Consider the following 26,354-nt stretch of genomic DNA (forward strand, 5'->3'; position numbering starts at 1 on the left):
AGGAATGACAGCAGCCATGACAGAAGTGTGTTCAAAATTTCCATCCAATGGGAATGTGATCAGTGTGGAATGGAGATGCTTATCTTCATTTCCCTTAGGCCCAGCAAAAAGGCCAGCTTGTCACTACTACATCAGGCCCAGCCTCCACACACACCTCTTGGCTGGACCCTTCCCAATGCCCTAGATCTCCGGGTGTCCATGTAGTCCTGAAACAAAAATGCCAGAGCTACTTTGCCTCCACACATCCCACAGTCACAAAGGCTGCTCCCCATTGGACATCTGCAACTCAGAGATGGTACTCTGAAGGACTGATTATGTATGGACCCTGGGATGAAAGTTGATGCATAAAAAAGCAATGTCAAGAAATTGGACAAACCGAGGGCCACAGTTCTTCATAAAGGATGAGAATTGGATCATGTTTAGAAGAACATGACTAGCACGATATATTCACAAGCTGGCTGGCTCAGGAATCACAAGAACAATTTGGGGTCTTTGGCTATAGGAGTGCTCCAAAGGATCCCCACTGAAACACTGTGAAGAAGAAGCCCACTTTCTCCCTCAAATAGTAGAAGGGAACATTAACTTCTGGTGTGCTTCTGCCAATCGTGTCGAGAGTGACAGCAGTGGCTCTGAGATATGAAGAATGTGCTTCCATGTGACGATGAAGGGGTGGGAATGAGGTCTTGGTGTACTATTTACTCAAAAGGCATTTTGTGCAGTGATCATGTGTTAGAGTGTGTTGCACATTCACAGACTGTTTTGAAAGAGGGTAGTTCCATCCATTAGGGCGGCGAGTCCATGTGTCTATCCTTTCCCATGATACTGTAGCCTGTCCAGTACCAAGAGCTCAGGGACAGCGTTGCTATCTGTCCTCTGGGATATCAGACTATGTGATCCAAACATCTGCTGCTTAGTCCCTTCAAATGCCGCGGGCCTTTGAATGGCTGCTTACTTCTGAAACCCAGTGAATTAATGAAGAAGGAGCCCCATGGTACAACCTCTAACCCAGTCACAAGGACTGAACCAGACTTCCAGGTGGAAGGCAGAGGATAAGACTCTTTGAGACGCTGATTGTGACAGATCATTGGAAGAAAATTGTTTCAACAAGAGAACAAAGGTGTGTCAAAGTGGAAAAGGAGGGCCGGAGTTCTGCAGACCTTGGGTTGGGAAATCTATGGAGAATGGAGTGCCCAAAACAAGCTACTGGCAATCTAGCCCATAGAAGAAGACACACCAGAGCACTTAGGAAAAGGCGCCCGCTAGTGTTTCCATCTGGGAGCCCTGTCAGCTACAAGCCTGCCTTCTTCCTTCAGAAGGACCTCGAGAGCCCTGGGACTTGGTCTGCTTTTCTTGCTTTTCCCATCATGAAATGGGGTAGGAAGTGACAGTGCCCTAGCCCAGCTATGGCTCTAAGGTGTGCAAAGGGGTATTGGTGCCCCCTTCATGTATAGGGCTTTTCTGTGCTGACCAGCTTCTGGAGTTTACTGCTCCAGTGTGAATTGTCTGCTATTCAGAAGGAAAACACCTTAGGCAGAACAATGTGGTGAGCTGGCTCCTCTCCCCCCACCCCCCACCCCTCAATTCCAACAGCCAAGCACCAAGATCAGGAATTGGAGGCCTATTCTCCTTTGGAATATCTGATGTCCTTGGCTGTTATTTATCAGGGGACCAAGTTTGAAACCCACACCCATCACTGGATGCCCGAGTGCCAGCTCCATGGCTCCTAAGGGTGAATGAAGAGACAGAAACACGGGAATGGCTTCAGCCAGGACCAAATGTGTTCAATAATTCCATCCTAAGGGAATGCAATCCATATGGATGGGAGATGTTTATCTTCATTTCCACTAAACCCAGCAAGGAAGCCAGCTCCCAGCTAATACATCTGGCCCAGCTTCCCCCAAAACAGCTCTCAGTTGTGTTGGGGGGAGGTTTATGTCCTAGGGCTCTGCATATACATGCAGTTCTGAAACCAAAAAGTCTAGGCTCCTTTGTCTCCACCTTCCCCAGACTCATAAAGACTTTCCCCTTTGGGCATCAGCAAGCTAGAAATAGTACTCTCAAAGACTAAATTTGTACCCACAAGATGAACTGTAATGGATGATACAGCAATGTCATGAAACTGGATAAAATCAGGGCCAGAGTTCTCCCTGTTTAGAAGAACCTGAATAGCACAATATATTCACAAGCTGGTTTGCTCAGGATTCACAGGGACTTTTGTGGCCTTTCGCTAGAGGGGTGCTCCAAAGGATGCTTATTGGAGCCCTCTGAGGAAGAGGTCCACATTCTTCCTTAGGAAAGAGACAGGAACTTTGTATTATGGTGTGCTTCTGCATGTCCTATCCATTGAGAGGGGCAGCAGAGATTCTGAGATATGAAGAAGTTTCCATGTGACGATCAAGAGGTGAGAATGAGGGTTTGGCTCAGTGTATATTCAAAAGACTTTTTGTGTGCTGATCCAGTCATGGATCTCTTTGTTCTTCCGAATGACGGTAGCTCCATCCATTAGGGGCAGGTACATGAGACTATCCATTCCCAAGATACAGTTGCCTGCCCAGCACCAAGGGCTCAGGGACAGCGGGGGTTGGTGTCCTCTGGGGTATCAGACCCTGTGAGCCCCACATTGTCTCAGGACAGCTTGGAAACTCACCTCCACTCCAGACCCCTTGGTTGGTATAGGGGACAGACACAAGGTCTCTGTGTGTGAACTGAGACCAAATTAGGAAAGCAGAAATAGGAGAGGAATGACAATAAGGGGAGTCAAAGGTGTTCATTCAAATTGGCATGGGGGAAACCAAGGAAAGAGACCACGACCTTGCCTTTCCCTTGTCCACAGAAGGTAGGATCTACCCCCACTCCGCCTTAGCCTACCCACAAGGCATTCTCCCTTGGCACCTGCACATGCCCTGGGTTTGGAGAGGGCCACATCATTATGGAACCATATTGAGAATAGCCTAATGCAACACTTCTATCACCAACACTAAAACACCACCATGCTGAAAGAAGAGGATATTACTCTGAGATACTGTCTCAGAATATTTTCCATGCAAACTTTCATCAAAAGGGCTCAGGGGTGGCAATGGAGTCACACGCTGCCAGAGTTCATCATCACACATGATTTGGAGACACTAGAGAATGAAGTATTCAACACAGTCTCCTATCAATCAGGTTGTATTCAGAATAAGAAAGGCCTGTGGGCTTAGGCTAAGGGAGAACTGTGGAGGATTACACCTGGGATCCCTGTCAGCAAGAAGCCTGCCTTCTTTCTTTAGGAGCCAGGGGTTTCTGGTTTATCCATGCCATGTTTCCCATCAGTTGAAGGAGGCAGCAGTGTTTGAGCTGTAGCTATGGGGTTCTGAGGGCTGTTGCTCAGGAATCTGCAACAAAGACTTGGTTCCATCATTCCTGGCAAAGGCTCTTCTAATGCTGACTCAGTCATGCAGATCAGTGAGGAAAGCTGGATCCCCTTCACCCTCCTTAGCAGAGCAGGCCAAGCACCAAGCACCCAGGAACTCAAGTCCTTCTTTCCTTTGGTAGAGCAGAGCCTCATAGTTCTCCCTGAGTACAGGAGCAGAACGGGAGATTGCAGCCCACCCATTTCTGCCAGGTCAGTGATGGCTCCATGGCACCTAAAAGAAAAGAATACATTCTCAACAACACAGCAAGGGGAAGGAAATTTGCTCCAGGTGAGCCAAACTCACCATTTCAAGTGGGAATGGGGATCCCTTTGGAGAGTTTTTCTCTTCATTTTCCCTCAGCCAGAAGGAGGCCAATTCCCTGCCCAAGTCTCTGTCCAGCATACACACCAAACATCCATTGCTGAGTCCCTTCGAATGCCCTGGGCCTCAGAATGGACACATACTTCTGAAACCCAGTGATTTAATGAAGAAGGGGCCCTGTGGAAAAAACTCTCCCAGGAGAGGAATGGCCCAGAACTGGCCCAGACTCCCAGGTGGAAGAAGATAGGACTCTTGGGACATTGATTCTGAACACACTGTGGGAAAAACCTTGTTTCTACAAGACAGCAACAATGATTCAAGGTGCATGAGAAGGGCCAGAGCTCTTCAGACCTTGGAAGGGGAATTCTATGAAGACAGTGCCCTGCACCAGCTCCTGGCAACCTGGCTATAAGAAACACCAGAGAGCTTGTGCAAAAGCACCATCTAGTGTCTCCATCTGGGAGCTGTGACAGCACCAGGCCCACCTTCCTTCAGAAGGACCTAGGGCACCCTGGGCCTTGGTTGGCTTTTGTTGCTTTTTGCAACATTGAATGGAGTCAGCAGTGACAGTGCTATAGCTTGGAGGATTCCCCAGCTGTGGCTCCAAAGTGTGGAGTGGGGCATTTGTACCCTCTTACTGTAAGAGGCTCTTGCTGTGTGGACCAGCTTCTGGAGACACCAGCTCCTGTGTGAACTGTCTGCTTTTCAGAAGGAAGACATATCAATCAGGCAGAGCAGAGGCGAGCTGACTGTTCCCCCCACCCTTGCTACAAACAGCCAAGCATCAAGGTCAGGGTATGGATCCCCATTCTACTTTGGGATATTTATCAGATGCTGATGGCTATAACTGAGCATGGAACTGAGTGGGAACCCCACACCCATTCAAGGGTGCCTGCTGAATGAGTGCCAGCTCCAAGACTCCTAAAGGTGAATGGTCAGTCAGAAATACAGAAATGGAGAGGATATTGCTACAGCAAGGATCAAAGGGCATTCAATATTCCATCCAGTGGGAATGCAATCAGTGTGGAATGGAGATGTTTATCTTCATTTCCTCTAGGATGAGCAAGGGGGACATCTCCCCACTAATACATTTGGCCCAGCCTCCCGACACACAGCTCTTGGCTGGACCCCTTCTGATACCCTAGGTCCTTGGATGTCCAGGTCGTGGAACATGCTGCACTTGCCAGACTGTTCTTTTGATTGAAAGTAGCTCATTCTGTAAGCGATGGGAGTCCAGATAGCTACCCATTCCCACGACACTGTAATCTGCTCACCACCAAAGGTTCAGGGACAGGGGGAGTAGATGTCCTCTGGGAAATCAGACTCTGAGACCCATGCATCAGGTCAGGAAAGTCTTGGATGCTCACCTCCAAATCGGGGAATCTCGGTTGCTGTAGGGAACAGACACAGAGTCTCCATGTGTGAATGAGAACAAGTTAGAAAAGCAACAATGAGAGAAAATGACTCCAGGGTGAGTCAAAGCTGTGCATTCAAATGGGCACGGGAGAAACTGAGGAAAGAGATCCTGACCTTCTCTCCCCCTTGATGCCGACAGGAAGTGCTATCCACTCCCAATTTCAAGCTTAGCCTACTCACAAGCACTCTCTCTGGGCACGTTCACAGACCTTGGGTATGGGCAGGGCCATATTCTGAAACTGGATTGAGAAGGGCCCAATGCAAAATCCCTATCACCATCACAGACACACCATTAAACCCCCAAGCTGAAATAAGAGGATATTACTCTGGAGCACTCTACCAGAATAGTGTCCATGCCAAAAACCTTTCATTAAAAAAGTTCAGGAGGGGCAATGAAGACACACACTGCCAGACTTCTTCACCACACATGGGATTTGGAGAAAGTTGAGAATGAAGTACCACTCGCAGTCTCCTATCAACCAGGTTGTATCCAGAATGAGAAAGGCCTGTGGGATTAGGCCAAAGGCATCCTCTGAAGAACTACACCTGGGAGGTCTGTCAGCAGGAAGCCCGCCTTCTCTCTTTAGGAGGCAGGGATTTCTGGCTTGGTCTATCCATGCCACATTTCCCATCAGTTGAGGGAGGCAGCAGTGTTTGAGCTGTAGCTATGGGGTTCTGAGAGCTCTTGCTTAGGAATCTGCAACAAGGACTTAGTTCAAACTGTGTGCTTCTAATGATAAAGGCACCTCAGTCATCCAGGTCAGTGAGGCAAGCTGGCTCTCCTTTACCCTCCATAACAGAGCAGTCCAAGCACCAAGTACGCCGGGACTCAAGGCCTTCTTTCCTTTGGTGGAGCAGAGCCTGATAGCTCTCCCTGAGCACAGGAACAGAGTGGGAAGTTGCGGCCTAGGCAAGGGTACGAGCTGAGTTAGTGATGACTCCATGGCTCCTAAAGGAGAAAAGTAAAACATTTCTCTCTCAGACACACAGCAAGGGAGATGAAGTTGGTGCCAGGTGGGCCATAACTTGACATTTCCAGTGCGAATGGGGATTCACTTGGACAGATGTCTTGCTTCATTTGCCCTTGGCCCAAAAAGAAGCCAGCTCCCTGTCCAAATCTCTGGCCTAGCCTACTCACCAAACATCCTCTGCTGGGACGCCTTCAAATTCCCTCAGCCTCAGTATGGCCACACACTTCTGAAACCCAGTGTATTAATGAAGAAATAGATTTGTGGCAAAATTTCACCCTCAGTCCCAAGGACTCCACCACACTCCCAGGTGGAAGACAGAAGATAGAACTTTTTAAGACACTTATTCTGAATGGATTGCAAGAAGAACCATGTTTCTACAAGAGATCCAAGATGTGTCAAGGTGAATAAGGTGGGTCAGAGCTCTTCAGAGTGTGGACGAGGAAGTCTATGGGGATGGAAGGCCCATGCCCTGTTCCTGGCAACCTGGCTGTAAGAAGAAGAACACCAGAGGGCTAAGGCAAAAACACCCTCTAGAGTCTCCATCTGGGAGCCCTGTCAACACCAGGCCTGCCTTATTCCTTCAGAAGGACCTAGATAGCCCTGGGACTTGGATGGCTTTTGACACTTTTCACGCAATTGCATGGAGTGAACTCTGAGAGTGCTGTAGCTGGGAGGTGTTCCCAGCTCTGGTTCCAAAGTGTGGAGAGAGGCAGTACCCTATTCCTGTAAAGGGCTCTTTCTGTGCAGACCAGCTTCTGGAACCTCCTGCTCTTGTGTGAACTGTCTGCTTTTCAGAAGGAAGACACCTCAATCAGGCAGACCAAAGAGGCGATCTGGCTCCACTCTCCCCAACCCTTGCTACAAATAGACAACCACCAAGCTCATTGGTATGAGGAGTACTCTCCTTTGGGATATCCGATGCTGATGGCTATAACTGAGCATGGCATGGAGTGGGAACCAGATGCCCGTCCTTGGGTGTCTGCTGAGTGAGTGTCAGCTCCATGTCTCCTAAGTATGAATCAAGAGGCAGTCAGAAACACAGGGAAGCTGAGGAGATGGCTGCAGCCATGACCAAAGGGCATTCGATACTCCCAATGGGAATGTGATCAATGGGGAATGGATATGTTTATCTTCATTTTCCTGAGGCCTAGCAAGGGAGCCAGCTCCTGGCCTATATGTCTGCCCGAGACTCCCCATGCACAGCTCTCGACTGGACCCCTTCTGATGCCCTAGGGCTCTGGATGTCCGTGTAGTCTTGGAACCACAAGGTCAGAGACTCTGGCTCCCCCTGTCACACAGTTTCAAGGGCTGGTCCCCATTGGACATCTGCAGCACGATATAATACTCTAAAAGACGGAGTTTTTATGGACACCAAGATGAAGCTTGATGGATGATAAAGCGATTTTCTGAAACTGGATACAAAACGAGAGCCAGTGTTCTTCATGTTTAGAAGAACCTGGCAAGCACAATTTATTCACAATCTGGCCAGCATAGGAATCAAAAGAACTTTTGGGGTCTTTGGCTATAGGAGTGTTCCAAAGGATGCCCTTTGTGGCCCTGTGAGCTAGAGGCCCACATTATCCCTTAGGAAGTAGAGCAGAACTTTGAATTCTGGTGGGTTATCGCATCATATTGGTAGAGAGGGTCACCAGTGGCTCTTCAATATGAAGAATGTGCTTCCTTGTGCTTCAATGTGCAAACTTGGGGCACTATTCAAAAGCCTTTTTGTGTGCTGATCATGCCATGGAGCATGGTGTATTTTCACAGACTGTTCTGAATGAGGGTAGCTCCATCTATTAGCGGCAGGGGTCCCCGTGGCTCCCAATCCTATGATACTGTTGTCTGCCCAGCCCCAGGGGAGCAGGGGCATGGGGGCGGTTGTTGTCCTCTTGGACATCAGGCTCTGGGAGCCCTGCATTGGGTCAGAAATGGCTTGGAAACTCACCTACAAACGAGGGATCTCAGTTAGTGGAGGGGACAGACAGTGCATCACACTGTACTTTTTAGGCACATAACACTAGGGCATTTCCTGGTGCTTCTACACAAGAGTTTAAGAATACTTCTGACTACATATCCTCAAGAAGCTTTCTAAGACCCTCTTGCAGCCAAGTGTACTTTTCGGCAGTAAAGCAAAAGTGTCTACACAGAGAGGTGGTGAGGAAAGTGTTATACTCTATATGTATGAAGGACAAGAATGTCACTTGAAGCACAGTCATTCTTTGGGCACTTAAACACGGGGCCTTTCCCTATGGCTAATATAGAATGTTTTTTAAAGTTTTTATTTAAATTCCAGTTAGTTAAAGTGGAATAATAGTTTCAGGTGTAAATTTCGGTTGTTTCACCCTTCCACACAATGCCCGGTGCACAACATAAAGTGTACTCTTTCATTCCCATCTCTTATATAACCCAATCCCCCCACCCATGTTTCCTCAGGTAACTCTCAGTTTGTTTTCTATAGTTAAGAGTATGTTCTTGTTTTGCCACTCTCTTTTTTCCACCATGATTATTTGTTTTGTTTCTTACCATAGGAGTGAAATCGTCCGGTATAAGCTTTCTCTGACTGACTTATTTCACTTAGCATAATATCTTCGAGCTCCGTCCAAATCATTGCAAAGGAAATTTTCATTCTCTTTCATGGCTGCTTTATATACACCACATCTCCATTCATTCTTCAGCCAAAGGACGTTTGAGCCCTTTTCATAATTGGCTATTTTTCATTGTGCTGCTAAAAACACTGAACACTGCTAAAAACATTGAATTCTTATTTTTGTATCCTTTGGGTAAATACCTCATAGCGCAATTGGGTAATACCTCATTGGGTAAATACCTTATAGGGCAACTCTAAGTGTTAAAGGGTAAGCAATTTTTTAATTAATTTATTTGAGAGGGAAAAAGTGAGAGAGTGAGAGATGGGGAAGGGCAGAGATGGAAAGAGAATCCCAAGTGCACTCCATGCTGCCAGTGCAGAGCCCAGTGAGCTCATTGCCATGACTGGGAGATCATGACTTGAGTGGCTATCAAGCGTCAGTGGCCTAACTGACCATGACACCCAGGTGCCCCAGGGCTGTCCTATTCTTAATATTTGATAAAACTGTGTCCTGTTTTCCAGATTTTCTGCACCAGTTTGCATTCCCACCCACAGTGTCAGAGGGTTTCCCGTTCTCCACATCCTTGCCAACACCAGTTGTTCCTTGTGTTGTGAAATTTAGCCCTTCTGACAGATGTGTGGTGATATCTCATTGTAGTATTGATTTGTATTTCCCTGATGATGAGTGATGTTGAACATATTTCCATGTGTCTTTGGGGAAAGATTCACCTTGCGTGTTTCCCTTTGTGCTCCTCTCCCTCCACCTCTTTCCTCAATGAGGGCTCCCTCTCCTCTGCAGCACGCTTGATATATTTCTCCCCCTCTCTCTCTGTGCTTCCTACCTTCTTTGATGTGGATTCTTCTCTCCCTGTAGCTGTGGACTTGGTTCTGTCAGTCTTCATGTTGCTTTCTGGGGTATTTAGAATGATTTGCTAGTGATACTAGCTATGTTCAAGGAATGAGGCTACACGGTTGCCATGATAACTCTTCTAACACACACTAATAATGTTTCAACAAACTGTGAGATGTATGTGAAAGGCTACATGAAAGACACTTGAGCAGTGTTGTTTCAGGCAGTAAACCACAAGGCGTGGGTGATGTCTAGTGGGTGTTTTGAGGAGTACAGGTTGTGGTGTGTGTGGTATACATTTGGAGTGGTTTTGGTTCAGTGCAATTCTGTTCTGTATGGATGGCACATATGTTGTATATGTGGTTTGTGTCTGTGTATGGTATTTTTGTGGTGAGCGTGGTGTGTGTATGTTGTGTCGGTGGTTTGTAGTTGGTATGTGTCTTTCTGTGTGCTGTGTGGTATATGTGTTGCGACTGTACTATATATATCATGTGTCTATGCTCCACATATAATGTATGTTCGTGTGTGGTCTTCGTATGACATATGTGTTTTGTATGTGGTACATGTGTGGTTTTGTGGTGTGGCATACGGCTGGAGTTTGTGTATATGTGTGGTGTGTGTAGTGTGCATGGTGTCTGTATGTCACGTACATATGGATTATCATGGTGTGTTTATTAGGTTTATTGTTTATGTGGTGTCTGTGTAGTATACGTGTTTTGTGTGTTACATATTTGGCATGGATGTGGTGTATATATGGAGTGTTTGTGTGGTATATGTGTGTAGGGTGTATATGTATGTGTGTGGTATGTGTATTATGTGTAGTAAATAGTGTGTGGAAGATATCTGTGTGATGTGTATGTGCTGTGTATGTGGTGAATGGGGGAAGTGTTTTTGTGGTATTCTTGTGCCATGAGAGGTATGTGTTTGTACTATCTGTTGTCGTGTGTTTGGTGTAGGTGTGGTGTAGTCACATTTGTGTCTATATGTGCATTGTGTGCGATGTCTGTGTAGTTTATGTGTAGAGGAGGGGGCATCTGTCTTCTGTATATGTGGTGTAGGTTTGGAGTGCGTGGTGTGTATGTGGAATGTGTCTCTGTGGTATACGGGAGATGATATGGGGATTGTGTGCTGTATATGTGTTGAGTGTGAGATACTGTGGGAGGGTTATAACTGTGGGTGTGGGGGGCATGTGTGATCTCTTTTGGATAAGTTTGTGGCATATGCATGGTGACTGTGCGGTGTATATGTGGTGTGTGTAATGTATGTATGTGTACATGGTGTATGTGTGATGTAGGTGTGTATGTAGTATTAATGTGGCTAATGCGATGTGCAAGGTGTGTGGTATGTCAGGGTGTGCATGTATGTGTTATAAGTTCTTGAGTGTAGCATACGTGTGGTCGTATGTGGTGTATTTTTCATAAATGTGTTTGCGTGTTGTGTATTTGTGTATTGTGGTATGTGTGATACATGTGTGGTGTTTGTGTGTAATTTATGTGTTGTGTGGTTGCATGTATTGTATGTGTGTTATATCTGTGTTATGTGATGTATATATAGTGTTTGATGTCTGTGTGTGGTGTATGTTTGGTGTGTGGGTATATCTGTGGTTAGTGTGTGGTATACCTTTCCTAGGTGTGTATATGGTGTGGTGTTGTGCAATAGGCTGTGAGTGCAGTGTATGTCGGGACTTTGTGAGTTGAATGTTCTATGTGTGTGTGTGGCATGTGTTGTATGTATTTGGTATATATGTGGTATGTGTGTTACATATTCCTTTGTTTTCACTTGTGGTGTTTGTGGAAATGTTATATGTGAGGAGTCTGTCAAGTATGTTTTGTGTGTGTTGGTGGTAAATTTGTGGCATGCTGGGTGTGTGGTCTGTGTCTTTGGTGTGTGTGCTGCATGTGTGGTGTGAGTGTGAGAAATGAATGTTGTGTGTGGTGTATATTTTGTATGTGTGTTTGCTTGGTATTGTGTGATGGGTGTGGTGTTTATTTGGTGTGTGGGTGTAGAGTGTATGTGTGATGTATGTGTATTATTGTGTTATTAGTGCTTGTGTTTGTGTGGGGGTGGTTTGTGTACTGAGTTCATTATTTTCATGAGCTGTATGGCTTGGTGTGTGTGTGTGATTTGAGTGTGGATTTAGTGTGGTATGTGTGGTATTTGTGACATATATGTGTGGTTTCCCTGTCATGTGTGTGTAGTGTTTGAGTATCAAATGTGTGTCATGTATTAGGTATGTGTGTGGCGTGTGTGTGATATATGTATGTAGTGTGTATGGTATGTGAGACATGTACGGTCTTTGTGGTGTATATGATGTGTGTGCATACTGTTGGTGTGCAGTGTATTTTTGGTTAATAGCTGGTCTATGATTTGTGTGTGGTATACACATGGGTACACTGTATGTGTGGTATTTTGTGTGTCTTCTATATGTAGTGTTATCAGTGTGATGTGTGTGGTGTATGTACATTTTGTGTGCTGTGTGTGGTGCATGGGGTAATATATGCCTGGTGTCCATGTGGTGTCCATGTGGTTATATGTTGTTTGTGGTGGCAAACAGATGTGGGAGTTTGTGTGGAATATGTGTGTTGTGTGTGGCGAGAGATTTTTATGTCATGTGTGGTTTATGTGTGGTATGTGTATGTGGTATATGTGGTGTGTGTGGTATCTGGTAAGGTTGGTTCATGTGAGTTACATGTGTGTATGTGTGGTAGATGTGTCATACCTATGTGTTGAAATTGTGGTCTGTGTGGTATGAGTGGTATAAAGGTTGCATGTCTTTTGTGTGTGTTGTGTGTGTCCTTGGAATATGTGTCTTGTATTTGTAATGTATTTGTGGTGTGTGTGGTAAAAAGGTTTTGTATGTGGTGTGGGTGCATTGTATGCTTGGCTTGTGTTTGTATGGCTTACGTGTGAGGTATGTGTGTTATATATGCAGTATGAGTGTTGCATGTGTTGCATATGGGCATGTTGTTGATGTGTGGTGTGTGTGTGTGCAGTGTGTGTGTGCTGTATGTGCAGTGTTACTTGGTGTGTGAGTTCAGATTGTGTTTGGGACAGATATGTGGTGTGTGCATCATAATAATTCTGTGTGTATTTGTAGTGCATACGTGTGATACATGTGTTGTGTATGAATAATGTTGTGTTTGGGGTATGTATCCTCTGTGTGAGTTTTACATATGCGTGGTGTGTCAGTGGTGTTTGTGTGGTGTATTTATGTGTGTGGAATATGTGTAGTGTGTCTGTGGTGTCTGAGGGCTGTGTTTTGTGGCAGTCTTTGTGTTTGTGTAATATACATATTGTCTGTGTCTGCTATATGTGTAGGTTGTGTCTGTGGTAAACATGTGGTCTGTGTATGGAATGTATAGTATATATCTCTTGTGTGTGTTATAATGTGGTGTACATTTGGTCTATGTGCATTCTTTGTAGTGTGTGTACACTGAATGTGGCATATTCATGATAATGGTGGTTGTCACCATGGTATGTATTTGAAATGTGTTTTGTGGGGTTGTTTCTGGTGTTTCTGGTTTGTGTTGTGTGTGTGGTATGTATAATCTGTGGTTTGTATGTTGTAGGTGTTGTATTTCTGATGTGTATGTAAGTGGTGTGTGAATGTGTAGTGTATTTGTCGAGTGTGGATTGTGTTGTGTGGATTATTTTATGGGTGGGGGGTGTGTAGTGCATGTGCCATGTACGTGCTTGGTGTGTGTGTGCTTTCTAGGTGTGGTCTGTGAAGGGTATATGGGTGGTGTCTGGGGGTATATGGGTGGTGCAGCAGTGCTGTATGTGTTTTGTGTGATTTGCATGTGATAAATGTGCGTGGTACATTTTTCTCATGGAAGTGTGGTATGTGTAGTTGCATGTGGTGTATGTACCCTGTGTGTGCTTTCTGTGTGGTGTGGGTGCTGTTTGCAGGATATACGTGAGGTCATGCTGTATGTTTGGTGTGTGTCTATGTGTGGTGTGTGTCTGAGAATGTGGTGTGTGTATCTGATTGGAATGAGTGCTTATGTGTGGTATGCATGCAATGTGCATGTGTTGTATGGGGTGTCTGTAGTACGTACACAGTGTGTGTGTGGTATATGCGTGGTGTGTTTGTGTACTTTATGTGTGTTGAGAACGTGGTATATCTATGTAGTGTGTGTGTCTGTAATAGTGTTGGTGTGTTTGTAGTGTTTGTGTGGTGTGTCTGTGTCCATTGTGTATATGCGGCATGTGTAGTGTATGTCTGTGGATCTACATAAATATGTGGTTATTGTGGTGTGTGTATACGTGTGTGTGTGTATGTTGTAAGTACCTGGTTATTGTGTGATGAATGTGTGGTGTGTTTGTGTTATCTCTGTATGGTGTAAGGGTGCTGTACTTGAGGTGTGTAAAGTGTGTGTTTGTTTATGGCATATGTGTACTGTACATGTAGTGAAGGTGTGATATGTGCTGCATGTGTGGTATATATGTGGCATGTTGTGGTGTAGATGCAGTGTGTATTTGGTATATTTGTGGTGTGCATTCTACAGAGGCAGACTATGTGGTGTGTGTGCAGTGTATGCGTGGTGTAAGAGCTCTTTTTGTGTTGTGGGTATGTGGAATGTGTGGGTGAATTATAGGTGTGGTGTGTATGTGACGTGTGTGGTGTGTTGAGGTATATGTGCAACATGAGCAGTGTGTGGTATGGATTTGGTAAGGTTATTGTGTGTTTTACTTGTGGAGCGAGTGTCCCATATGTGTGGTTATTGTGTGATGTATGTCTGTGATATCTCTTGTTTGGTATAGGTGTGGTGTGTTGGTGTATTGTTATGTGTGTGGTGTGTGTGGTATCTGTTTATAGTGGTTATGATGTGTGTGGCATATGTAGTGTGTGTGGTGTGTGTGGAGTGTGTGTGGTGTCTCAGTGCTATGTAGGAGGTTTATGTGTGTTCATGTGAGCTATATGTATGGCATGTGAGTTGTGATGGTGGTATATCTCTGATGCGTTTGTTCTCCATGTAGAGTTGTGTTTATGTGGTATTTGTGTGGCACATATGTCTTATGTATTTTGTGTGTGGATATGTGTGGTGTTATTTGTTTTGTAGATTTTCTTGTGTGCATTTGTGTGTATTTGTTTTTTGTCAGTTACATATCTCATGAATGGTATATATGTGGGACATGTGTTGTATATGTGCTATATTTGTGGTGTATCTGTGTCACGATGGGTGAGTGTGTGCTATTTTGTGTAGTTATGCCTGTGGTATATATCGGTGTGTTTCTAAAATATGTATGGTATGCCTGTGTGTTCAGTACTTGTGTGTATGAGAGTGTGTACTATATGTACGGTTTATATGTGATGGAAGTTTGAAATGTGAGGTATGTGTGGCATGAATGTGGTGTGTGTGTGTGTGTGTGCACGTGTGTGTTATATATGTGAGGTATATGTCTGGTGTGGGTGTGGTGTATGTGTGTTTCCGTGTGACATGTATGGTTTGAGCAGTGCATGTAATGTGTGTGTGTGCGCATGTGAATGTGCAGGTGCATGTGGGAGTGTCTGTGGTGTGTGCTGTGTGCATGTGGTGTATTTGTGGTGTATGGGCAGTGTGGTGTTGTGTATGTATCATGTGTGTGTATTTATGTGTATTGTGTTTCTTGTGCATATACTTTGTGTGTTGAGGATAAGTGATATGACATGCTGTGTATGCATCTTTTATGTACAGGATATGAGTGGTGTGGGTGTTGTGTACATGTGGTGTGTGTGTAGTTTATGTGCAGTGTGTGGTATATGTGCGATCTTTGTGTTTTTTGTGATGTGTGTAATATATATTTGTGGTGGAATGCAGCATATGGGTGGTGGGATGGAGTGGAAGTGGTGTAGGTGTGGGTTTTGAAGTGTCTTGTGGTGTGCATGGTGTCTGTTTGGTGTGTGTTTGTGTGGTATCAGTGTGGTATGTATGCAGTGTAGGATAGGTGTGTTATGTCTGTGATGTGTGGGAGTAAGTGTGGTGGTGTGAGTTGTGGTATATATGGGATGTGTATGAAGCATGTGCGGAGTTTGTGCATATGGCATCTGTGTTGCTTATCTGTGTGGTGTGTGAGGTGTATGTGTCATGTATCTGATTGTGCTTGCAGCATATGTGGGCATATTGTGTTTCTTATGTGTGGTGTTTACATGTGGTATAAGTGGTAAGTATGTGTTTGTGTGATATGTGTTTGATGTGCGTTAGTGTGGCATAGGTGAATCAAGTGTGTTGTGTGTGTGATGTATAGGTAATATGTGTATGGTAGGGGTAGTGTGTTTTGATGTGTAGAATATGTGTGGTGTGTTGTGTAATTTGTGTGCTGTGTCTGTTGTTTTGGTGTGTGAAGTTTGTGTGTGTGGCATATGTGTGGTTTGTATGTGGTGTGCACGTGTGAAGTAGATATGTTGTATACGTGTGGGTTAAGTATAGTGTATATGTGCAATGTGTGTGTGTGCGTTTGTGTTGAGTGTGCATTGCAATGATGTATATGGTGTGTGTGGTATAAATGTGATATGATGTGTTCTAACTATGGTGTGTGTGTGGCATATGTCCATATGTGCTATATATGTGTTGTCGGTTTGGTTTATGTGTGTTACAAATATTAAATACAGGTTATATAAATTCTGTATGTGGTCTATGTTTGCAGTTGGTTCCATGTTTGGTTTGTGTGTAATGTGGGATATACATATGTTTAATGTTTATGGTATATGTGTGCATGTGTTTTGGCTTATAAGTCACATGTGTGTGATGTGTGTGGTATGCATGTCATATGTATGGTTAACAAGTGGTTATATGTGTTGTGTATATATAGTGTGTTCGTGATGTGTGTGCCGAGTTTCCATGTGTGGTATGTTTTTGGTGTGTCTGTGAACTTTTACTGTAGCTTAGTTTTTTGATATGTGGGCATTGGTGTGTATGGCCTACATGTGACAGTTGTGTGGTGTGTGTCTGCCGTTTCTGTGTGAGATATATCTTTTGTATGCGTGGATTAGGTGTGATTTATGTGCAGTGTGTTGTGGTGTGCATTGGTGAGTGTGGTGAAATTGGGGTGAATAGGTTAAGTGTGCATGGTGTATATTTGTCACGTGGATGGTGTATATGTGTGCTATGTGTGGTTTATCCATTGTGCATACATGGTGTAAATCTGTGTTACACTTGTTTGTGTGGTGTGTGTTTGTCTTTGATATTGTGTGGTGTGTTTGTGGTGCCTGTTTAGTGTGTGTGATGGGTATCTGTTGTGTGTTTTATGTTGGGTGATTTGGTTTATATGTATATGTGGTGTGTGTTTGGTATGTGTGCGGTTGGTGATTGTTGTGTGCGTTGAGTGTGGTATATGCAATCCTTGTTTGAAGTGATTGAGTAATGTGTGCGCAAAGGTCTGTGTGTTGTGTGTGGTGTGTGTGTGGTGAGTTTGTAGTTATGTGTTTTTGTGTGTTGAGGGAATAGTGTATGTAAGGAATACATGCATGTCTTAGGCGTGATGTATGTGAGATATGTGTGCAATATGTGTGGTGTCTGAGTGACATGTGTATTTTGTATATTTTGGTGTATTGTGGTGTGTACGTGGTGTGGTGTATGTGAACTGTTTGTGACATATTTGGTTTGTGGGTCACATGTGTGGTGTATGTGTGGTTGTTTGTGGTGTGTGTGTGTGAATCTTTGCATGTGTGGTGTGTCTGTGGTATTGGTACTTATGTGTGTGGTGTGTGTTGCTGAGTGTATGCTATGTGTGTGTGGTATATTTGTGGTATATGTGTAATGTATGTGTTGTGTATTTGTAGTGTGTGTTTGGCCTCGGTGTAAAGGGTTTTTCTTTGTGGTTTATGTGAGTGGTGCATGTGGTATGTGTGGCATAGATATAGAATATGTCTATGTATCTGTAAGGTTTTTTTATTGTGTATTTGTCATATGTGTGATATTTGTGTGTGCAGTGTATCTGTGCTGTGAATGTGGTGTCTGTGTAGTTTGTGTGTACCATATGGGTGGTTATCATATGACATATATACTGTTTGTATGTGTGGTATATATGTGGTGTGTGGCATATGTCCTGTGTGTATTGTGGTTGTACACGCATGTTATATGTGTGGTAATGCTGTAGGTGTAGTGTGTGTGGCATATGAATGTTGTGTGTGTATATTGCTATAGGTGTCCTAATGTTTGGTGTTTGTGTGGTGTGTGTTTGTGATGTGTATAATGTATGTGCTGTGACTTTGTGAATATGTTTTGTGGTGTAAATGCTGAGTCTTGTGTGTGGGATCTGTGAAATATGAGTGTTGTAGGTGTGGTGCATGGGAGGTATGGGTAGTGTGTGTCTTGAAATTGTGATGTACGTTTTGTGTGTGTGGTGTCTATATGGTGCTTCGGTGGAGTATATGTGTTGTGTGTGTATTGCTGTGAAAGAATAGTGTATCTGTGGGATGTAAGTGGGGTGTGTTTTGTGTGTATGGTGCATGTGTTTTCTGTGTGTGTTGTATGTATGGAAAATAAATGAAGTCTGGTATGTGTATATGAAATATGTATTGTGTATGGTGTGCATGTGCTGAGCATGTGTGAGGCATATGTGTGGTGTATTTGTGGTGAAGGTGTGATTTTGTATGTGTGAGTGTGAAATACGTGTTCCTGTGAGTGGTATTTGTGTGGTGTATTTGGGTGTGTGTATGTGTGTGTGTGTTGAATAAGGTGTGGTGTGATGGGTGTGTGTGAATGTGAAGTATGTGTTCCTGTGAGTGGTATTTGTGTGGTGTATTTGAGTGTGTGTGTGTGTTGAATATGTGCAGTGTGTCTGTAGTGTAGGTGTAGGGTTTGTATATATATTGTGTGTGGATTATCTGTGGTATTCAATGAGTGCGCTGTATGTATAGATCTTAGTGAGTTACGGCGTGATGTATGGGAACTGTTTGATATATATGAGTTGTGAACGTGGTTTATATGTGGAGTAAATGCAACGTAAGTGGGTTTGTGCAGTGTGTGTATGTGTGTGTTATTTGTGTGTCAGTGATTGACATATGTATGGTATGTGTGTTTAAACACACATGTCTAAGTTGTGGTGTCTTTGTGATGTAGATGCGTGGAGTTGTGTGTGCAAGGTATGTTAGTGAAATATGTTTTCTGTATGTGGTACATATAAGCGTGTGGTATGTGTGGTGTAAAATGGGAGTGGCTATGTTGTGTGTCAAGTATATTTGGCATGGGTGTGGTATACACGGGGTGTGTGGGAGGTATACTTGTGTATACATGGCATATGTCTGTGTTGTATGTGTGTTGTTTGCTGTGTCATATGTATTCTGTGTCATATGCATTCATCTGTGTCATGTATTCTGTGTGTGTAGTATGTGTGGCATGTGCGTGGTGAATGTTTGGCATGTGTGTTGCATGTTTGATGTTTGGCTTAGGTGCTTTCTTTCCCTGTGTGTGGTATCTGTGTTATGTGAGTGGTGTTCCTGTTGTGTGCATGTGGGAACATACGTTGTGTGTCTGTGGTGTGATTTTGCCGTAGAGATTGTATGTATGGTCTTTGTGTGTGTGGGGGGTGACTTATGTGGTTATTTTGTGGTATTTGTGTCATGGTGACATATATGTTTATAATATGTGTAGTGTGTGTGTGTTACGTGTGAAGTACGTGTGTTGTAGACAAGCAGTCTCTGCATGTGTGTGTAGTATATGCATGAAAATGGTGTATGTGTCTTTATCTGTGGTATTGGTGGTATGTGTGGTATATGTGGTGTATGCGTTTTGAGTCTCTTCTGTGTATATAATGTATATTTGTTTAACATATGCCTTGTTTGTGTGCTGTCTCTGTGGTGTATTTGTGGCATTGTGTAGTGTGCGTGTCATATATTTGAGGGGTGTAGGGGGCATATGTGTCCTGTGTGAGGGGTATAGCATGCTGTGTGTGTTGGTATGTGTGTGGGATGCATGGGTTGTACATGTGGAGTTTTGCATGTGGTATCTGTGCAGTGTATGTGGGCTATGTGTGTGCTGTAAGTGTAGCATTTCTGGGTATGTCTGGCTTGTGTGTCATATGCATGGTGTGTACATGGTATATCATGGATGTTATGGGTATGGTGTGTGCATAAGGTATATGTGTTGTGTTTCTCTGCTGTACATAGTGTATGAGCTGTGAATGTCTGGTGTATGTGTGTGAGTGTGGTATATGTGTGTATGGGAATGGTATTTGTGTGGTGTGAGGCTGTGTGTGATGTCTAGGTTTTGTATCTGTGGTGTGCGCAGTGTGTATTTGTGAATTCTGGGTGCTGTATGTGTGGTGAATGTGACGGGTGCAGGGAAAATATGTATATGTTGTCTGTGGCATTTATTTGGCATGTATTGGATGGTATATGTGTTGGGTGTATCTATGATGTATGGTGGTGTAAGTCAGTTTGATTTCACTGTGTGTTCTTTGTGTACCATGTGTGAGGTCAATGTGTGGTGTGATGGTGTAGGTATGGTGTGGGTGATGTAGAAGTGTCGTGTGCATGTGCTATGCATGTGTTTGGAATAAGTGAGTTTGGTGGTTGTTCTATGTGTGATGTGTGTGTGATATTTGTGTAGTGTGTGAGTGGTGCTTGTGGGATGTCTGGAGTATATGTATATATGTTGTCTGTGCATCGTTTATATCATATGTGTGTTTTATAAATATGTGGTGCTTCGTGTGTATGTGTTATATATTCAGGGTGTAGGCTGACCAGTGTATGTGCATTATACGAGTTCTCTGTTGTGTGTGTGTGTATATGTGCATGTTTCTGGTGAATGTTGATTGGGGCATTGTGTGTGTTACATGTATATATATAGTGTGCTTGGTGAATATGTGCTGGATGTGTGATTTATCTGTGATGAACATGTGGTGTGTGGGGAGCATATACCATGAATCTGTGGTGTGTTCGTTGGTGTGGTACATTTGAATGGTATGTGTGGTGTGTGTGGTGTAGGTGTTATATGTGTGGTGCATGTGTGGTGTGTGTGTATGTGTGTTTGGGTCGATGTGTCATTGTTTGGTGACACTGTTCTCAGTGTGGTGTTTATGGTGTATATGTAATGTGTCTGTTGTGTGCGTGTGATGTGTTTGTAAATTATGTTTCCTAAATGCGATGCATATGGAGTGTGTGTGCTGTGTGTGCAATGAAATTGTGATTTCCATATTGTGTATCCAAGGTGTATATATGTCATATGTGTGCTCTATATCTATAGCGTATGTCAGTCTGTTTTACATGTATGTTGTGAGTATGAGGTGTGTGTGCAGTAGGTGTGGTGTGTCCTATGTCTGTGTGTAAGATTTGTGTTGTGTTTTTGTTTGACATATGTGTGATTAGTGTATGTTTGATGTGTGTTTGTGATATGCGTGGTGTGTGAGTAGTGTTTGGTGTTTGTGAGTGTGTGTAAATGTCTGATTTTGGTACTGTGTGTGTGTTTGTCATATATATGCTTGTTGGTTTATGTAAGTTTGGTGTGTGTGGGTCTGTGTGTGATGTGAGTGTGATGTGTGGTGTGTGTGTTCTGTGTGGTGTGTGTAGTTTGTATCTGGTGAATATGTGAAACATCACTTTGGTGGCATGTGTGTTGTATGTGTACATAGAATATATGTGTGCTGTATTTGTGGTCTATATGTGAAATGTCTATAAAAATGTGTGGTATTTATATGATTTATGTGTAATTCTTGTGTGGTGAAGGGGGGGGTGTGTTTGCTGACTATATGATTGTGTATGTGTTGTGGGTGTGATATGTGGCACACATGTCGTGTGGGTTGTGCATATGTGGATTTTGAATTTGTAGTATCTGTAGTGCGTGTGTGTGTGTGTGTGTGTGTGTACAGTTCAGGATTTGGTATGTGTGGAATGTGTAGGGGTTGTGTTTGTTAGGTGGGTGGTGTGTTTATGTATGTTATTTGTGTTTTATGTATGTGATGTATGTGTGTTGTGTATTTACATGTAAATTACTGTGGGTTGTGTACATGTGGTGTGTGTCTTTATGTGATTTATAAGCAGGAAAGACCACATGAGAGTTTTACATAAGTGTGACTGTGTGGTACTTTAGGTATGTTGTGGTTTGATTCATAAGTGTGTTATATGTTGGGAGCTAATGCGTTACACAGGAAGTGTGTAAGGATCATGTGCTCTTTCTTGTCTATAATGGTATGTGTCTGGTGTGTGTTTGGTGCCTAGATCTTAGTGTGTGTTAGCTACATGTTGGTTATTTTGTGGTGTAGGTGAAAGAAGATGTTAGTTTGGTGTGTTAGGTGAAAATGGTTTCCACAAAGTGCTGTCTGACAGAGGTGAGTATATGGCATTTTCCGCATAGGCCCTGCATGGGTTTTCAAACACTTCCGACTTAGTTGAACCAGATGTTAGTTGAGAGATGGTATCTCTACAATGATGTTTCACAAAGTTGCATAAATGGTGCTTTCGTTATACTTTCTAGGTCTAGGATTTCAACACTTCTAACAGCGAAATAAGATGTTAGTTGGAAAGATGGTTCCCCACAGTGTTGTATCACAGAGTGGAGTATATGTCACTTTCCACATATTTGCTGCATAGGTTTTCAAACACTTCTCAGTGAAAGAAAATATTGGTTGAACGATGGTTTACCAAATGTGCTGTTTGACAGAGATGAGTATATGGCACCTTGTGCATAAGCCCTGCATAGGTTTTCAAACACATAACTTAGTCAAACGAGATGTTAGTTCAAAGAGAGTTTCCCCACAGTGTTCTTTCACAGAGTTGTGTATATGGCACCTTGGTGTAGGCACCACATGCATTTTCAAACACCTCTAACTTATTGAAACAAGATACTATTTGAAAGATGGTTCCCCCAAAGTCTGTTTGACAGAGTTGAGTATATGGTACTTTCTGCATAGGCTGCACACAGGTATTCAAACACGTCTAACTTTATGAAACGAGATGTTAGTTGAAAGAAGGTTTCTCCACAGTGTTGTTTCACAAAGTTGAGTACATGACACTTTCCTCATAGCCCTGCATAGGTTTTGAAACACTTCTTACTTAGAGAAACCAGATGTTAGTTGAAAGATGGTTTCCCCACACTGTTGTTTCACAGAGTTGAGTATATGACACTTTCCATATAGGCCCCACATAGTTTTCAAAGAGATCTAACTTAGTGAAACCAGATTCTAGTTGAAAGATGGTTTCCCCACTGTGTTGTTTCCCAGAGTTGAGTATATGGAACTTTGTGTGTAGATGTCGCATATGTTTCCATACACATGACTTTGTGAAATGAGATGTTAGTTGAAACATAGTTTCTCCACATGTTGTATGACAGAGTTAAATATATGCCACTTTAACATAAGCCCTGCATAGGTTTTCAAAAACTTCTAACTTAGTGAAAAAAGATGTTAGTTTTAAGACAGTTTCCCCAACTCGTGGAGTGGTGTGGCACTTGTCAAGGCTACTTGCACACTGCCAGGCTTCTGGTGCTGCTTTGATGGGATCTGGTGTATTAGCTTGGGTGGATCTGCGAGGTGCACAGGGGCAGGAGGGGCAGGCTTAGCTTGCTTTGCTGTTGGTGGTCCGCTGCAGGAGGGGCCCTGCAGCACCAGAAGGCAGACCCATTGGAAGGATGGATCCCCAGGAGCACAGGGTTGGGTGTTTGCCTGGTGCAAGCAAGTTCGGTGATGGGAACTGGTTCCCTTTGGGATTACGGCTGGGAATGGGAGAGGGAGATGGTGCTTGCCAGTGCCTTTGTTCCCCTGCCAAGCAGAGCTCTCTATTCTCAGGCTCAACAACTCTCCCTCCCAGTGTCCTCTTGCCTTCCTGCTCTCCAAGCAGAGCTGTTGACTTTTCACATTCCAGATAAGTCCCTCTGGCTGTCAGAACTCACGAAGTCCAGCCCCTCTGCTTTTGCAAGCCAGACTTCAGGGGCTCTGCCTTGCCAGGTGGGCTGCCCCTCCACTGCCCCGGCTGCCTCCCACCAGTCCATGTAGTGCACACCACCTCTCTGCCCTTCCTACCCTCTTCCGTGGGTCTCTGGTCTATGCTCGGTCCAGAGAGTCTGTTCTTTCAGTCTTCTGGTAGTTTTCTGGGTTATTTAGGCAGATGCGGGTGGAATCTAAGTGATCAGCAGGACGAGGTGAGCCCAGTGTCCTCCTACGCCACCATCTTCCTTGCAAACCTAATTTTTTTCAAAGAATCAGCTCCAAGCTGCATTGATCTGTTCTATTATTTCTATATCACTCAATTCTCCTCTACTTATTATTTCTCTTCTTCTTGTGGCCATAGGCTTCATTATTCTTTTTCTAGCTCATTTATGTGTGAGTTTAGGCTATTTTAGACTTGGGCCTGTATTGCTATATACTTCTCTGTTAGGATGGCTTTTTCTGAGTCCTAAAGGTGTTGTACTGTTGTATTTTCATTTGTTTCCATGCATTCTTTAAATTTCTTCTTTGATTTCCTGGTTGGCCAATTCCTTGTTTAATAGCATGTTGTTTAAACTCTGTGTATTTGTGGCCTATCCAAACGTTTCTCTTGTGGTTGTCTTCAATTTCATAGTGTTATGGTCAGAAAACAGGCATGCTGTGGCTGGATGGCTCAGTCAGTTAGGCGTCCGACTTCAGGTCATGATCTCACCGTTTGTGGGTTTGAGCCCTGTGTTAGGCTTTGTGCTGACTGCTTAGACCCTGGAGCCTGCTTCGGATTCTGTGTCTCCCTCTATCTCTGCCCTTCCCCTGCTCATGCTCTGTCTCTCTCTCTGTCTCTCTGTCTCTGTCTCTCTCTTAAAAATAAACACTGGGGTTCCTGGGTGGCTCAGTTGGTTACGTGTCCGACTTCAGCTCAGGTCTCATGATTTCATGGCTTGTGAATCTGAGCCCTGCATCTGGCTCTTTGGTGGCAGCTCACAGCCTGCAGCCCGTTTTGGATTCTCTCTCCCTCTTTCTCTGCCCCTTCCCCACTCACACTTTGTCTCTCTCAAAAATAAACATTAAATTTTTTTAAATAACTAAACATTAAAAAAATAAAAAAGGAAACAGGCATGTTATGATCTCAATCTTTTTGCACTTGTTGAGGCCCAATTTGTGACATAGTATGTGGTCTATTCTGGAGAATGTCCCATATGCTTTTGAAAAGAATGTCAAAATGTTAGGATGTTATCTTCTGAATATATCTCTTAAACCCATCTGGCCCAGTTTGTTATTCAATGACAATTCCTTGTTGTTTTCTGCTTAGATGATCTGTCCAGTGATGGAAGTGAGGTGTCAACATCCACCACAATTATTGTATCAATATCATTGGTTTACTTAATGTTGTTATTGTTTTATATATCTGGGTGCTCCCACCTTGGGTGCATAAATACTTAAAAATTTTACATCTTTTTGTTGTATAGAAACCTTTGTTATAATGTGCCTTTTGTCATGTCTTGTCACTATCATTGGTTTAAAATCTAGTTTGCCTGATACAAGTATCATTACTCCTACTTTATTTGCACCTATATTTTCGTGATCAGTGTTACTCCATTCCTTCACTTTCAATCTGCAGGAGTCTTTAAGTCTAAAATGAGTGTCTTGTAGGCAGTATAGATCTTGTTTTTGTTTTTGTTTATCCATTCTGACACCCTATGTCTTTTGATTCGATCATCTTGATTAGATCATTCAGGGTAATTATTGCTAGATATGTATTTAGTGTCATTTTATTACTCATTTTGTTATTGTTTTTGGACAATTTCTCTGTTGCTTTCTTGTCTTTATCAGTTTTCTTCTTTCCTTTCCACTCAGAGTCCCCTTTATTATTTATTTCAGGGCAGGTTTAGTGGTAACAGACACCTTTAGATTCTGTTCAACTGGGAAATTTTTCATCTCTTTCTATGCAAAATGATAGCCATGCAGGATAGAGTGTTCTTGGCTGGATATTTTTCCCCTTCAGCACTTCGAATCACTTAGATCTCTGGCCATGACATCATCTTGATCTTTCATTTGAGATGAGTTCCATTGTCTAGGAATTTTGCCTTTAATTGCCTTTAATCAGTCAGGTACTGTGTGGAATGAGAAATTTGATTCAGTGTTTTCATATTTCATTGCAAACAGTGGTACTAATTATGATGATAAGAACATCAGCAGTAATTTGGAGTACCACAAACTCTAGGAATTTCCATCTTGCTAAAGTCCATCCTGTGCTGGACTTCAGTGAGGGCCAATCTATTCTTAACTCCATTTTCTTTTCAACCAAAAAACCATCTGGTCGTCCTTCTGGGAGCAGGCACCAAGTGACAGCCAGCTGTTGAGAAAGTCACTAGTAAGTATCCTAGGACCTCACTGGGATGACTGAACTCATGCACACAGCCTCCAAAAGTAGACCTCCAGCAGCATGTCCAGATATGCTCCCATGAACATTTCCCATGGAATTCTAAAAAAAACTATAAACGGGTGACAGGTAAACAGAACAACCTGTGAAGATGGCACTAGAGTGGGTCTGTGACCCAAGGTGATGAGAGTGGGCCACCAGGTGACTGTGGGCCCAAGGCTTCAAGTACTCATTGATGGCAAGACAGGTAGGCTCCTCACAGCCATCCTGAGAAGGGCCCCAGCTCTGGAGAGGGGACTTGTAGTAATTTTGATGTTCTCACGACTGGAATCTATGTGGAAAGGTGGGAGTTCTGGTGCCTCCCTTGTACCTCCATAGCAGGTCCCCAGCTCTAGGTGAGGTTTGGAAATATTGGGAAATGAAAAATGACTACTGGAACCATAAAGAAGGGCACAGGAGCCAGACCTATGTCTTCTTGTGCCCAGCAGCCCCAGTAGGACCCTGTGTGCAGAAGGTCCTAGAGCATGTGGGTTGGCCTTTGCCTGCCACCCCAGTGACCTGGAATCACAATGCTGGCCTAGCCCTGCACCCT

The 26,354-nt window shown here is 43.6% G+C and overlaps 1 protein-coding gene across 1 annotated transcript in view; it reads right to left on the reverse strand.

The window, feature by feature from the left end:
- Positions 1 to 2,392: 2,392 nt before the first annotated feature.
- Positions 2,393 to 26,354, reverse strand: part of SLC41A3 (solute carrier family 41 member 3) — a 141,331-nt gene continuing 117,369 nt past the window's right edge. Inside the window, exons 10-12 of the mRNA XM_047850083.1 lie at positions 5,921 to 6,081; positions 4,991 to 5,107; positions 2,393 to 3,626 (exon numbers count right to left, since the gene is read on the reverse strand). Coding sequence (XP_047706039.1) covers positions 3,606 to 3,626; positions 4,991 to 5,107; positions 5,921 to 6,081 — 299 coding nt within the window. The 3' untranslated portion in view covers positions 2,393 to 3,605. The remainder of the gene's footprint in view (positions 3,627 to 4,990; positions 5,108 to 5,920; positions 6,082 to 26,354) is intronic.

This window comes from Prionailurus viverrinus, chromosome A2, assembly GCF_022837055.1.
Source record: "Prionailurus viverrinus isolate Anna chromosome A2, UM_Priviv_1.0, whole genome shotgun sequence".
NCBI classification, from domain to species: Eukaryota; Metazoa; Chordata; class Mammalia; order Carnivora; family Felidae; genus Prionailurus; species Prionailurus viverrinus.